The sequence below is a fragment of the Styela clava genome, chromosome 9 (assembly GCF_964204865.1).
Source record: "Styela clava chromosome 9, kaStyClav1.hap1.2, whole genome shotgun sequence".
NCBI lineage: Eukaryota > Metazoa > Chordata > Ascidiacea > Stolidobranchia > Styelidae > Styela > Styela clava.
The window spans coordinates 9,359,125-9,374,720 of NC_135258.1; the positions used below are offsets into that span (position 1 = coordinate 9,359,125).

The following is a 15,596-nucleotide window of genomic DNA, read 5'->3' on the forward strand; positions in this document are numbered from 1 at the left end:
ACTGACATGTTGCTCGGAGTAGGCTACGATCATTGAGGTGTATATGGCTACGATACATCTGCTTCAACGCTCAGCAGTAGGGCTGGGAAATAATGACGAAAATGGTAATAATCATCTTACTACTGTGCATTTTTTGTAAAAATGATTAGTTCATCACTAATTAATTCAATTGGTAATCGCCCAGAAAATGTAGTAAAGAAATAATTGAGGTGGTGCTGAATATGAAAATTTTACATTCCAGTCAGAAAATAATTTTCACAATTTATTGCAAGGGCGTATTTCGCGTATATTCAATGTCATGCAACAAGTGTACATTCCTTCGCCAGGATATTAGCATTAGAGATGTACCGATACCACTTTTGTCGCCGATACCCATACCAGCTAAAAACGCCGATACTACAAAAAGGCCGATATTCCGATACCGATACTATGTAATTATTACTTAATTAGGTGTGCTGTGTAGGGCAGACGGGTTAAACCAATGGTCTTTGAGCGTTGTTCATAGTACACATTATTTCCGATCGAGAAAAAAGATATATCACATAATATGAAATTAATGTTTGGTATTCATATGCTTTAACCAATGACATTGTTAATGTTTAATGTCATTGCTTTAACTGATTAAGATACATTGTACAGTAACGCTAGTAATCTCGGTGTTCAATTAGAAACTCATCAGCCGGGATGTTCAGTTTAAATTTATTGTTAATATCGCGACTTTCGAATATCGTTATTTGTGTTTAAAAGAATATCAAATATCACCCACACATTCTAGCGCCGCCGCCCTATGTTCAAATTAAAAACATTTACAAATATTTTATTTCGTGGCTAATCGTAATCGTCGACGCAATAAGTCAAAGCCAACATGAAAGAATATCAATCGGCACCGACAAAAAGAAGGCCTACCTATAGCCGTCGTGGATGTTTTTTTACTTAATACTATTTTAGTATTTTATAATATTTTACAATTGCTATCAGATATTTTGAGACAGTCTAGTCTAGGGCTAGGCGGTCATGTCAATATATCTATAAAGAAATTGTGTAGTTGAACAAAATTGAAATTAATACCTACGTGGAGGGATAATTGTGTCGGAATTTAGTTTATCGATGTCGACGGACTAAATGACACTCGTACTTGACGACAAACAGTCAGATTTTATACCCGTGCCAAAAGTCTATGTGCCGTTAATAAGGACCCCAATTCCACTGTATGATTTAAAACTGGGCGCCCAGTTGGTTATTGTTATGTGCTGTGTTTATATATTTCTTTATACTTACTATGTAATATTGAAAATGTCAGTATAAAAATTTGATAGCGAAAATAGCCAAATTAGTTGAGCTCGTTTGGCTGATAAATAGCTAAAAACACGCGAATCCTATTCTCTCGCGGGGGTGGGGACATGTATGGCTCATAGCTCACGATCTCTCCAGACAAAAAATAAATTAAAAAGTAGTATTCCAACTTATCTTTTAAAACATTCTGGACCATATCAAAAAGGTAAATATATCGGAAATATCGGCCCTAATCTAACCGATACCAAAAAAATGGCCGACACCTATACATCTCTAGTATTGTCATGTGGCATGAAAAGTAGAAAATGTCTTAAATGATTCTGATTGCTGATAATGATTTATTATTTGCCTTTTCATCATTTAAGCGGGAAACAGAATCACATCCCAGGATGTCATTAGATATGTTTAGTGTGTATTTTTCCAAAGGTATTGATTGATTTAGGCGATTAAGCAGATGAAGTTGACGATTTCTTAACAAATGAAATATTTGACATGTTCGAATCGTAATGTCGATGGAGAAATCTGCATTTGAGAAACAGATTTTTGAATTCATTGATTATAGGAATTTCAAGCACTTACTTTGCTTGCAGGAAGTAGCGCTTGCTCTTTCCTTATTTTTCATCACCCACCTCGTGTTGTCTGCGTTTTTTGGCTCATCCCCGTCGAACTTATTTGTGCTCCCCCTCTGAATTTCATGCCTACTTCGGGAGAGGGGCCTTCACCCTGATTTCTGCTCGATATTCCTTACGCACTTTTTTTGATTTGGGTAATTCTCCCTTGTTTTGGCTTTTTTACTCACCTTTTGGGACATCAACTCAACCGCTCGCCCATATCCACAATCTTTATGATTACATTTTATGGTTTTTGCTTATCTCTTTCAGAAACTATTGTCTTTCGGGATGCGAACTTTGGCCTGTCCATTTTTCAACAGCTTAAATAACTTCTGTTGCAAGACTGCTAATGGCGAGAACTAATTAAGATATCAGGATAGTACTTGATGACAAAATCGTATTAAAACAAACGCTTCGTTGAACAATTTATCGAGCTGTCTTGAGAAGGTGACCCGTTTTGGCGAGTTCGACTAAAGATATCTAAATTTTAATGTAATAGCGCAATATCTATTATAGTCTTTATCGCTATTCTTCTGTTCTACTCATATTTATAGTGCACCCGTTCCGCCATAAAGCAATTTTATTCTTTGTCTTCAAGTTTCTATGCCGTAGCAATATTAACTCGTGCGGGAATAGATGAACAATATATAAACAGAATCTGGAAGATAGGCTACCGCATAATTCTTCGAAAAGGTACGGATGCAAATAGGGGTTCACTACGACATCGTTGGGACTATTAGATTCGGCATTCCTCATTACACAATTATGTTAGTTCTTGGATGATCAGCATTTTTGTTCATAAAGATTTAAAGCCGGATATGATAATCACAGTAAGTCACGACAACCTTTATTTTCTTGTTAATGATATACCTAATTACATTGAGATAGAACATAAATGTATACATAAACGTATTTTGGATTGTTAATCGACGATTCAAAAGTCATCGTATTCTCATGAATGGTTAATCATAAATCTTTGATTCTATCCAGTCTATGTATGCTGAAACCTGAAAAAAGAGCATGATAATAAATCATAAAACAAACTGAAAATAGCTGTATATTTGCTCATTTTCCCGTCGCATTTACATCAACATAGTCGGTCCAAATTCCTGCTGACTTCATTGAAGAAAAATATGGAAACGTGTGCCTTATGAGCACATGAGGCTGTTGAAGATTATTTTCTTTTTGTTCACGTTCATGTCTTTTCAATCTTCCGTCATATCATCAATCCTGATTATTTCAAATTATTCATTAGATAAATTTGTAATGGAAACAATTTTAGTAATTCACCCTCGTATAAACGCCTGGTTTCTTGCTCTTTCCACATCCGATTCCCCAGGATACAATTCCGATAAGGTCATATTGTCCATCAGAACTTTCCGCGAATAAAGGTCCACCACTGTCTCCCTGAAATTCATATTAAGAAAACCGCTTGAGTTCTATGTTATTAATATGAAGTACCTAGCATTGTTTTATAAACATCTTAAATGTCTAAAAAGCTAGTGAATACAATGTTCTCAGCATTGTATAAGCAACTTTTGCGGAGTTGACGCGGAGAATGTTGGCCTACAAGATTTTGAGTTACAGCTATTTTAAAATCTTTACAAATGCTGCAAAGAGAAATTACTAGCTGCAACAGAAGTCTTATAGATTGAGAAGTAGTCACGAAAAGGACGTTAATGGAGAAAGCCATGGATAGCGGTTGGTCCGTCTTGTCATAATTTAAAAAACCCAACACATATCGCGTGTTGAAAAAATCCGATTACAGCTCTTGATTCCGAGTTCAAAACAAAATTGTAGGCAACTAACTCTTTAGTCTTTACTATTTGGTAAAGCAAAAATTTGACCACGTAAAAATTCTTAGTAAAAGTTTTTCACTTGGAGATTTTGGGTACGAGCTCAATCTTAGGCTTGCTTTGGGAAAAAAAACATGATTCGCGAGTCACGACATAAATCGCGGGACTTTAACTATACAGATCTAGTTGACATATATATATTATTGGCACGTACGTACCTGACATGAATCCTTTCCTCCTTCACTCCATATTCCGGCACAAACTGCGTTGTTTGTGACTTGTTCAATACTAATGGAATTGAGTTTGTTTTGACACTTATTGTTGTCCACAATTACTATAGATACTTCTCTCAATTGATTGCTTAAAGGTCGCGCATTCTCTGAATTTGCAGATCAGTTTGATGTATTTTAGATATTTTGGCGTATTTTGCCTTGCTATTTATGATGTAGCTTATGTTAAATATTCAACGTGTTATCTCCTTTTTATCGCGCATACCTTCTTTAATAGTGAAAGTCTTATTTACATCATTTCTAAGAATGTATCATAGAAAATGCGGCCACTTGACTAATTGTACTCAATTAGAAGTTTCTTCTTTCCATTCTCGGTGCTCTCGGTTTGTCTTGTTCAAAGTAGACTCGCGACTCTAAGTTAGGAATATTTATCTAATACTAGCACTTTTACATTGTGTATTTTGTCGACTTACGTTTAGTTACGCCCCATCCTGAAACAGTAACGGTACTCCCAACCACAGGTAGTGAGTCTGCTTCCGGCAGACATATTGGCTTGATATAACTCGTAAAGGTCATTTCATTCTGGGTCTATAAAAGTAATTATATGGAATTTTGTAATTATTACACGATCTTGGTTATTATGTCGAAGAATAATATATAATTAAAGTTGCAAGACTTTCACACAATGTGAATATTTTTATTTTATATGAAGTATACATCATTAGGGGTTTATAATCGGCTTCATAATTAAAGAGTCAATAACCTAATAACGTTCAAAACAACTGCTAAACATCACTAATGGATTGATCACGTCTAATCGGAGAAAATTCAGTTTTTCCGAAAAACATACAGCTTCTCAAACATCAGTGTTTTTTGATAAAACTTCCAGATAGCATATTTAAACTACCATAAAGCGATCTTAACTTCCAAAAATAAGATTTGGACTACCATTGTCCAGATTAGATTAGTATTTACACAGAAAACTTTATTTTGGCAAACCTTCAACAAGGCGATATCATTTTCCACCGTCATATCGTCATAATTTTCATGCAGAATAATTTGAGCTAAGTTATATCTTCTTTCGTTTCCTTCGCTTGTATCTAAAGCGTGTTCTCCAACAATTATATAATAGTTTGAGGCTGTTTGGTCACTGTGAAATTCATAGGTTGAGTTGAGCATATCTTTAAAATTAGTTTGCTCAAATTTGCAACTTGCCTAATACTTAGTTTTTGTATTTTAAAACTCACTAATAAACACAATGTGCAGCCGTCAGTATAAATAGTTCAGTGATGATTGAACCACCACAATGAAGTTCGTTGTCAAGTTTCATTTGAATAGTTATCTGCCAAGGTATGCTCCCTGGTACTGATTCAACTCCTGTGATAATTGAAGAAAAATATTAGGAAAATGATTCTCAAACAAACAAAAGTTTGTATGTAATCTATATAGCGTAAAAGGCGAAACATTGAATTTACAGTATGAAAACTGCTTGTCTATCAGGTAGGGTCTTTCGACCAAATCGAACTCTGACACACTGTCCAATAGTAGGCTACTGTATTTTCGACTGCAGTATTCCTGATATATTTTTCATGTGCGGTAATTTTTATAAGTTACATTATTTTTGTTCGCTGATGTTCAACGATATCATCATTTTTCACGTTCAAATGAGCTTTAGTGCGTTTGCAGCACTGCTTGAATTTATTGAATTCATTTTTTATGCATTATTGGAATAAATGTCTTGCTAACAAGCTGTACAGGATAAAAGTGACACTACCAAGTTGTGAAAATTAAATATATACGTTCCTGGCAAAAATGCAATAATAAAAAGTAACTCATGATAGGCTATCTTGATTAAACATTGGTAGCAAAATCCACAATTTGGCCTTTTTATTCATATCTGACGCGCAACCCGATATAATTATTATATATTCATAAAAATCTTTCGGACAAGATGCTGATTTCATTTTTCGTAGGCTACCTCCTACTATCTGGCCAACTGTCTTGATTTGCCTAGTTGACACTGATAGTATGTCTGGTATTCCACATGTTTCATTGAGAGGAGCTGGTGTTGCTTCAATCACTGTATAATATATACAAAATATATTACATATATAGACTAGATAAAAGAAACGCACTTGGTGTTTCAAGTTACAATGATATCGGCCATAGTAAAGACGTGAATACACAACTATAATTGTAATAATTTTAAATACTCACAATGCCAATCATACGCAAGATACTTACCTTCGCACCGCTGAACCCCACAATAATCCCACTGTTTCTTTATTGATGTTTTCACTGTAAAACACCAAGGCTCTGTGTCATTGTCGGGATTTCGGCAATAGTTTTTGGTCAGTCCCGCATCTGGATATTTTTTTGGTTTGCTAGAAATATAAACATCATCATATATAACCTATATATGATTTCTATGAGTGTGAAACAATGCATTTTGCGTGAACAATACAACTTTTTCATGGAATTGTAGGCGTTTATTTTAAAAATAGTTTATCATCCACGCACCCATACTGCTGTACTGTTCTTCAACATATTGCAGCAATGAAATTAAACAATGTCATTGATTGCAGTAAGCGGTATTATTACGATACATTGCATTATTGCTCCAGGTTTATATATGCGTTATTGTTCACACTGAAACTTTTTTTCATTCTCACATAGTCTTTATATGTTCTCTACTAGATTGCAATTTGGATTACTTCTTTATTTTGAGTAAAAGTATCCGATATTCTTAGAAAAAACAGTGTCATGTGTGAATACTCAACAATGGATGTCATGTCACGTTACTTACAAATCATGTTGCCAAGGTTTATTCCTTTTCCACATTTGGCATTTCCACCCATTCATTGTCTTCTGTTTTATTCCTCTATATCCTGATATATCGTCTACATCAAAACAGTCTGTATCTTTGAATTTGCGAGATTCGATTCCTTCTGATATAAATAAATTTGTTAAGTGTAACATGCGAAGGAATTTGCGGTCTAAATGTTAAGTTCGTTTCATAATTAACGTATTATGGTCCTTATGGATAGGACAAACGACAGGTAAAAGTAAACCCCCTAGCCTAGAAGAACAAAGTATTTTTATATATCTCTTATGTATCGGACGCTCGGTGCCACGATTCAGCGAGCGTATTTTGTTGACAATGTTTCGAATGCAGTAAAATTCTATACGAACCTGATGTAATTACAAATTCCAACAATGAGATGAAAAAATATAACTCCATTTTTTTTAACATCACTTTCGCAGCAGTATGACTTTATCTCTCCTGGATACTTTGTTTAGTTATTGAAATCCGTGTGCATTGCTAACATAATTCGATATCCTGACATGTGTATGTGATTCATTGAACACGAACATAAAGCAGTTCGCTAAAGAGACGCGATTTCACAGATTTGTCCAAAGGCAAGTAGTAAGCCTACCCCGGAAGTCTGTTACTATCAAGAATTTATTTATCCCCCGGGATAAATATGTAAATCCTATGTACATTCATATATAATCAGATATGTATTATCAATGAATGCTCTTATGTAGAATTGTGTAGATGCATCGACTATTTTTTTACGTCTTTTAATAATAATGGAAGCGTCGTAAAATCGAACACGGTTTAGCAAGCCCTATCACGGATGCTCAAAATGCGGTCACTCCTCTTATTTGTCAACAGGATATGATACGATACGATTTACAACGGGGTCGACGTGTGACTTTTTGGTTGTGGCTCGCCGCGGGCTATTTGATGACACGCTCAACAGCTCTACTAGCTCTGTCGCTTGAATTTAAATTGTAATAGTATACAGACTAAAAGTAATTTGTGCACCGATGACTTCTACGGAAGACACCAACTTGGAAGAGAAGATGTCGGCACCAGCATGGAAGCAGAAGCTTTTTGGTAAGTCAGGAGGTGAATTTTCTAATTTTGCAGTTTTGGTTCCGTTGCAGCGCTGGTATTATGGCCATCAAGAATGACATTGGTGACACATAACACAGTAACATGAATTGTTTATTGATGCATTTATTGAATTTAACAATTTAAAAGTATTTACATTTTGTCGTTTTGCTCAAATTACAACCATTTCAGACAAGGCAATACTGAATATACAAAAACATCGATGCCTGAATACTATGCAGCACTACTTATCTATATTGTACCAATCTCAATCTTCCCGCAATACAGTAACAACTCTGTAACAACATATTCTATTGCGGTACAGTATTCGGTATCAAAGCCAAAATACCGAAAATAGGACAATCTGTCAATTGAATGACATTTTCAGATCCAGTTGTCTAGTGGGTTTAGCCTAACCACCACCAGACAGCCACACTACGTCATCCAAAAGTTACGCCACTACGTCCTCACAATCATGTTATAGTATAGCTAGTCAAAGTAAAACTTTGATCGCCTGAAATAGCATCTGTGCCAACGATAACAAACTAACGCCAGCGATCTCTCTCGTATCGAGATAGTTATGAAGAGAAAACGAGTGAAATAGCTTGCTCGACTACGAGTAATCGCCTGCGCTTTTCGGACGATCATCCGTATTTTTTGGTGGGCCTTATTACGTCACTGTGACGCTGTAGTGGCGTGATTTTTGAATGACGTAGCCAGGTGGGTTTGGGAATGACATATGCAAAAATTGTTACACCACGCCCACTAGAATTTATTGTGGGTAGTTACTAAACTATACGAGACCCAATATTTCTTAATACAGTAATATGGCTCGAATACAAGCTTGCAAGCAAGCCATACGAAATCTGACTATGTCAAGTCATTTGATTGCAATCGAGCTTAGCATATCAGTCTAACAGGGGGATATACCTCTATATGCAAGCCATTATTTTTTCCAATGTAAGCACTGTAGCACGATACATATTCAAGATAGGAGAAAAATTTTATTCAGTCAACCAGTTTTTGTTTTATATGCATGGGCTTGGTGGTCACGGGACCAGGGGCTACGGGAACCAGCCTATGAAGACTAGGAGTCCAGCAACCCTCTCGCAGATAACTATCCCCCATGGCATTTAGGCTGCCAAACTCTTGCAGGGTAATCAGAGGTGTGGTGGTAAGGATGTTCATAATGCCACGATGTGCCAACTGCTGGGTACTCCCGAAGTATGTGAACCAAGATGGCGGACACCGGAACGTAGTATGTTTACCAGGTTAGGGTTAGGCCATAATTTTAGGGACAACTACAATGGAAGTCATTTGGCTAGTCCCCGAACTCGTAATAGAACTAAACTAAGGAAAATTGGCATAAAATTATGTCCTAACCTGGTACACCACTACGTTCCGTTGTGCGGCATCTTGGTTCACATATTTCGGGGGTACCAACTGCTGAGCCCAAAACAGGCTTGCATGTCAGATGCGGCAACGCAATTATAATACCTGCTGTTTCAGATTGTCTTCCAGTATGATATGTACCGGTATGTAGACTTGAGAAATATCGAAATATCATAGATTTAACTTATTTTTTATTACAGACAATATGAAATATGTTTCACTTGTGTTCTTGGTTGTACAAAATGCAACTGTTATTCTTTGCATGAGGTATGCTCGTACAAGAGACAAAGAGCAATTTTTTGCAGCAAGTGCTGTAGTCATGTCAGAAATTATAAAATTTCTGGTCTGTTGTGGGATTGTCCTTGTCCAAGTTTCAGGTATGTGAATATTTTATTTATCCAATGAATCCAGTGAATATTTATTTTTTATCGCAGTTCCAAACAGGGCCATGTACAAGCCCCCACTGATATCTAACGGTATACAATGATCTCTCTCATTCATCAGTAGGACCGGTAATTTGCCAGTTCGCTGCTAATTTAATTACACCATGGGTGAGGTGGTGGAATGAGATTTGAACCCAAGATGTGAAAGTGCGTTGCCAACACAGTTGAATCGAACACCAGGGAACCAGAACCTTTTTGGGCGAGAGAGCCATAAAAAGTACATATTTTCAATTGCATTTCCGTGCGAGCCATAATAGCATTTCTTCACTTAATCAGACCTGAAATTTTACTCAAAAGTTAACACATACAATGTCAATATACGTTTAATGTGACTTCTGATGCTGCATGTTGTCGCTGCGGGCCTGGAATGGCTGTTCACATGCAGCACAAGTTGAAATCTACGATACTCATCTCCATTCTTTGGTTTAGGCATCCCCGTAGTATTTCAAAAACTAGTTTTGCTAGTCGATCTAAATATGAGAAGTACTGTATCTAGTACGTACAAACAGAAGAAAAGCTTTTCTCTATTGCTCTGCGACTCGCTATCGCTTTGTGATGTCACAAAATATGTTTCAGAATCCCCTAGTTTTGTCAAAATGCCTGTCTGGTAATTATCTTACATAACATAGACATATGCACTTGGCGTGTTCTCTAACGTATTGGCAAATTTGGCTGTGAAAGAGTTTGAAATCTAGTAACAATTGTAAGCTTAGCCTTAGAATATTGGATTTTCTGGGAGCCATATGCCGTCACCAAAAGAGCCATTTATGGCTCCCAAGCCATGTGTTCCCGACCACTGCACTAGGCCATTTCTCACAAGAGGGCCTTGTGATCTGAATAAATTTTAACAACATATTCAAAATACTCTTTACATAAACATATTATGTTAATTTTTGTCAATCTGCCATGGCTGTATTTTTCAACTTGAAATTAGATTTGACTCTGATATGGGCGAGTCTGATATACAAGCAATATTATGTCAAGATCAATATGACTTCAGTGGGCGAAGAAAGTACTGGAGGTTATTCTTGAATTGATAGCTTATTGAGTCATAATAAGCTTATCTTTGAAATCTTTAGTTTTTGGGTTTTAATAAAATTGGTACTTTTCCATTTCGAATGCAATATTTTTCAAACTATGAACTTTTATTTTCCAGGCAATTTTAGGGCGTTTCTTGCATATCTTAATGAAAACATAATTCAACAACCTATGGATACTTTGAAACTCGCGGTTCCTTCCCTTGTTTACACGATTCAGAATAATCTTTTATATGTTGCGTTGTCAAATCTACCAGCGGCAACATATCAGGTAAGAGATTTCCGCATCTAAGCTTAACCAGGAAGGAATATGATTCATTTGTTTAGAGCGGATTAGATTAGTTTCCTGTTTAATATTGAGACACGAAGGTGGGTAGTCGCAGAACTTTCTTCGGTATTTGTGTCATAATTAGGAAATTGGATACTAGCCCCATGCCATACTAAGAATATTGGGTGCTCCCGAAGTATGCGAACCAAGATGGCGGACATCGGAACGTAACATGGGTGACAGGTTAGGGTTAGGCGATAATTTTTTTCCAATTTTCCTTATTTTAGTCCTATTATCAGTTCGAAGACTAGCCCAGAGCCTCCCGTAGTATTTATACCTAAAATTATGGCCTTACCCTAACCTAGTACACATATTACATTCCGATGTCCGCCATCTTGGTTCGCATACTTCGGGAGCCCCGAATATTGAATATAATGTTTGGCGAAATGCGAACGTTTTAGTGAAAAACCTAAAATTTTGAGTTCTTGTAATGTTTGTTAATATCAGCTTTGGCAGAGGTTGTAGCAATAGCAACCCTTAACTGACTCGTCAAATCTGCATCAGTCAGCTGACTTCTACATCTGCTTTTTGTGAGCTTCATTTTGTAGAAATATTGGAGCGACAAGAGCAAAAAAAAAAACACTATGTAATTTTACCCACATGAGCGCCTTTTCAAATTTTAACTTTCGGATTAGGATTTTACACCTGATGGGGAAAAATCTGAGTGTTTGCAAATGCCACACTAACTGACTTGGCGGGTGGGGTTGTGGCCCTTCTATCTGAAGTGTCTGATATGCTGTATAGTTTTGTGCTAATCGATTACAGGTGTCTTATCAATTGAAAATTCTTACCACTGCAATGTTCATGGTGGCCATGTTGGGAAAATCCCTCTCCAGACTTCAGTGGCTTTCCATGGTGATGCTATTTGCTGGAGTTGCTATAGTACAAGTAAGATTTATTTTTCAGGCTGACCAACATTACAATTGATTGCAATCTAAAATTTTGGAAATCTAATATCGGAACCCCTACTTTAATCTTCATTTATGATTTTTTGACTGGATAACATATTCTGATCAGCAAATTTACTGCAATTTGTCTTTCAACCTTTTGTTGTATAGCCTATTGTGATTCACACCTCATTAAAAAAATTTCAGGTACAAACTCAGACTGGCAAAGCACCGGCAGAATCAGATTCCGAGCAAAATCCTTTTATCGGACTCGTCGCCGTCATTATATCTTGTCTTTCTTCTGGCTTTGCCGGGGTTTACTTTGAAAAAATCTTGAAAAGGTCAAAGGGCACAATTTGGCTTCGTAATATTCAAATGTCAATTTTTGGAGTAATTGCAGGATTTACTGGTCTGTATGTGTCAAAATGGAGCGAAGTCATAGAAAAGGGAGTTTTTTATGGTTTCGATGCCCTCGTGTGGTTCATTATTCTCATATTCGCACTTGGAGGCCTTCTCGTCGCAGTAGTCATCAAATATGCTGATAACATCTTAAAAGGATTTGCGACCTCAATTTCTATTGTACTGTCCACTGTAGTATCCATCATATGGATGAACTTCCATTTAACATGGATGTTTGTTACTGGTGCCTCGATAGTTATTATCGCAGTATATCTCTACAGTCTTCCGACGGCACAACCGGCTCCGCAAACAACCCAGACGCAAAAGGTTTGATTGATAATTATTATCATGAACAACTAAACGTATGTCTCCTTTTTCAACGCTTTAATACCCAGTGCTTATATTTTAATTAATAATGCTGTTTTGAATTACCGTGATGCTTACCACTAATCATTCCGTAATTAAAAGCATATAGAGAAAACCGATAGAGTTGAGGTATCAGTAATTGCTGAAGGGGATTTTCAAAGCATGCCACGATTATTGAGGCTAATATAGAATTGTTCTCATGGCTGAACCTTAAGTGAAAATGTGACAGCAGTCAAAAAGTTGTTAGGGCGCTTTTTTTCTTAATTCGAGATATCCCGTGCAACATAGTGCTCTTTCCAGTGATAACCATGTCTTGTATATTAATATGGAGTGTGATACCTTTTTGCTTGCTTTAATGCTTGTTTTCATAACAAGAATTGGTTTTAAATTTTGGTGCTTTCAACTACAATCCCATTTCTACTCCTTTGCTTATAAATATTGGAAATAATAGTGGATGGGGCTCAACAATTAACTATGCCAGATTTATTATCCTTTTCAAAGAGGCCTAAAATTAAAAATGAAATTTCTTAGGCATTTGGGTTTAGTGTTCAGCTAGTATATATAATTTCTGCTGATCTATTAGCATTTGTATTTAGTTATATCTACCGGTATATCTGATTGGCTAATATGAAGTAAACATTCCTACAACCTCTGCAGAAGCAAACTGAATACCTGGGTTATATATCCCTTCAAGACGAGTGGATAGTTTAAAACAGCCTGGCACTATTCATCTTGATTTTGGTTTTCTTTTGGAATGCAAAACAACCTCTGAGTTATTTGAAATCCAATATCATATATTACAAATTTTACTTCCTACTGATTGTGCAATATCATTGGCTGGCTTCTGTTACTAAATATGAATTTTATTCATCTAAAATTCATGGGCATAGCCTACTTGTCGCATACATGACAAAACAACTTTGTGTTTCCATTGCATGCATTTTGTTTAAGTCTGAGATGATGGGAATAGGACTCCAGGCCTATATTCCTTTATCTAACCAATGTATTTATGCAAAGCTAATATTATTTGATTGAAATTTTCAAGTTATATCATTTATGAGTCCTCAAAAAATGAAAAGTACAATAATGATAAGGGAATTATCTATTGAGTTGGTAAAGCAATACTTCATCAGAGATATTTTTAATTTGCCTTCATGGTAAAATCTTTTGAAATCACTAAACGACATTTTTGGATTTTCAGTTCATATTTTATGATTATTTAAAATGATTTTAAATAATTTTTCTTCATTTTTTTTTTCAAATTATTTTTGTTAAACACATTTTGGTTTTGTTTATTTTCCTTAGAAAAACTGGTGACTGCTTCAGAGCTATGGGGATGCTGTTTGCCACTATGCTGTATTCTGCAAACTTATAAACTCAATCTGATGATGTTTAAAATATTGTTTTGCTCCTTTTGATATGCAGTTATTTAATTTTGAAGGTGCATGTGGAAGATTTTGTTTTGATTTTTCATGCTCTGTCTGTGATACTTTGTGAGAATGTCTTGATTACCTAATTTCATGAATTGTAACAAAAGAGCTGTAAAAGACCACATTTTTTGACTGCTTTATGAGGTGGCTATTTTTTTGGTTATATTCAATGATAATTTTTATATTTTAATAAATGCAAAATATGTTTTTCTTTTGCATTATGGACAAATTTGCAGAAAATGGACTATTGGTTGTTAAACAGACCTCACAATTTGAAGCATTCATAATTGAGGGGGCGTAGCTAGAATCTGTCACAGTTTCTTTATTGTACTTTTTCTTATACACAGATAGTGATGAATTGATTAAACAATTTTTCCTGGTGATATACTCCCAAATTTATTCAAACACTGCGACTGCAACTTAGCGACACATATCGAATGTAGTTTGGCTTTAAAAAAGGACTGTTGCTCAGAAAAGGCTTCAATGTTGATTATGTGACCACTCTGGCAGTTTGACCCCTATTCAAATACCAATTCATAGTATTAAATTGTATTAGATTATTTGTGCCCCTGTTAGACATTCCAAATGAGAATTATACTTTGATATTCATTTTCCATATGTTTACGGTATGTCATCTCACTTTACCTTTAACAGTTCTGATTTAAATTTACGTTGCTGAATTATTTGACTCCATTTACAGTGAAATGTATTTATCCTTTTAATTATATTACACAAACACAAGTCAACTGAGTTAGTTGTCCTAATACCATATCAGGAAGTAATCAACATCTCCTGTATTGTACTACTGTACATTGTGCAGAAGTTATACTTTTGTTTATTATTATTTTAGAGAAGCCTCTGTATGATGACATCATAATCGTAGCATGTAGGGAAATTTAGGTGTGCTTAACCTCTGCTGTGCCCGGCGGCTTTTACTTATTATGACATTTTATATCTTTCTGTAATTTAAGAAGCCAATAGATGACATATAATAGAAATAACCTCGTCTTGCCTAGATTCTAATTCATCATTTTTTATGACTTAATTTAGCAGTAGTTTTGATTACCAAAAATTGAAATTGGTTTGGTCATTCAAATGTGGACAATAATTGATGTGCGTTCTTTGAAAACCTTTAAGTTAGTCCATGCAGTTTTCCAATTAACTAGAATTGTGTAATTGTTCGTCTGCACTTTTTTCTATAAATTTGATATTTTATATATTTAGTGGACATACTCTGTATACATTTGCACCTTGTTCTGATATGTTTTTACGCAGTAACAACAAATGAGATGTGCAGTAACTATTAGAATATAGAAAATCGGATTTGTATTGTTAATCGTAGAAAGTGACTTATCAATGTATTGTGCTGTGCAGTTTTAACTTTGATAATTACTATTTAGTTAATTATTTAGATTTTAGACTGTTGAGTTGTTTTTCAATAAGAATTTAAATAAATTTATGTTTATAATGCCACCCTGTGTAG

The 15,596-nt window shown here is 35.5% G+C and overlaps 2 protein-coding genes across 4 annotated transcripts; one reads left to right on the plus strand and one right to left on the minus strand.

Moving 5' to 3' along the window:
- Positions 1 to 2,454: 2,454 nt before the first annotated feature.
- Positions 2,455 to 7,597, minus strand: LOC144427147 (trypsin-1-like). Of its 2 annotated transcripts, none has more exons than XM_078115874.1 (10): positions 7,123 to 7,597; positions 6,737 to 6,875; positions 6,175 to 6,314; positions 5,909 to 6,010; positions 5,178 to 5,307; positions 4,930 to 5,080; positions 4,404 to 4,518; positions 3,919 to 4,079; positions 3,195 to 3,311; positions 2,455 to 2,911 (listed from the first exon to the last, which is right to left on the minus strand). In XM_078115874.1, the coding sequence occupies exons 1-10, from the start codon at positions 7,181 to 7,183 to the stop codon at positions 2,867 to 2,869; spliced, it is 1,161 nt and encodes a 386-aa protein (XP_077972000.1). In that variant the 5' UTR covers positions 7,184 to 7,597; the 3' UTR covers positions 2,455 to 2,866. The 2 variants fall into 2 exon arrangements, with proteins under 2 accessions (XP_077972000.1, XP_077971999.1); XM_078115873.1 differs by having other exon boundaries at positions 2,456 to 2,911; positions 6,737 to 6,878; positions 7,123 to 7,596.
- An 8-nt stretch (positions 7,598 to 7,605) lies between these two features.
- On the plus strand, positions 7,606 to 15,586 carry LOC144427148 (UDP-galactose translocator-like). Of its 2 annotated transcripts, XM_078115875.1 has the most exons (6): positions 7,611 to 7,834; positions 9,424 to 9,600; positions 10,823 to 10,974; positions 11,797 to 11,919; positions 12,126 to 12,644; positions 13,989 to 15,586. In XM_078115875.1, exons 1-6 carry the CDS (start codon positions 7,765 to 7,767, stop codon positions 13,998 to 14,000), a joined length of 1,053 nt encoding a protein of 350 aa, XP_077972001.1. In that variant the 5' UTR covers positions 7,611 to 7,764; the 3' UTR covers positions 14,001 to 15,586. The 2 variants fall into 2 exon arrangements, with proteins under 2 accessions (XP_077972002.1, XP_077972001.1); XM_078115876.1 differs by lacking the exon at positions 11,797 to 11,919 and having other exon boundaries at positions 7,606 to 7,834.
- The last annotated feature ends 10 nt before the right edge of the window (positions 15,587 to 15,596 follow it).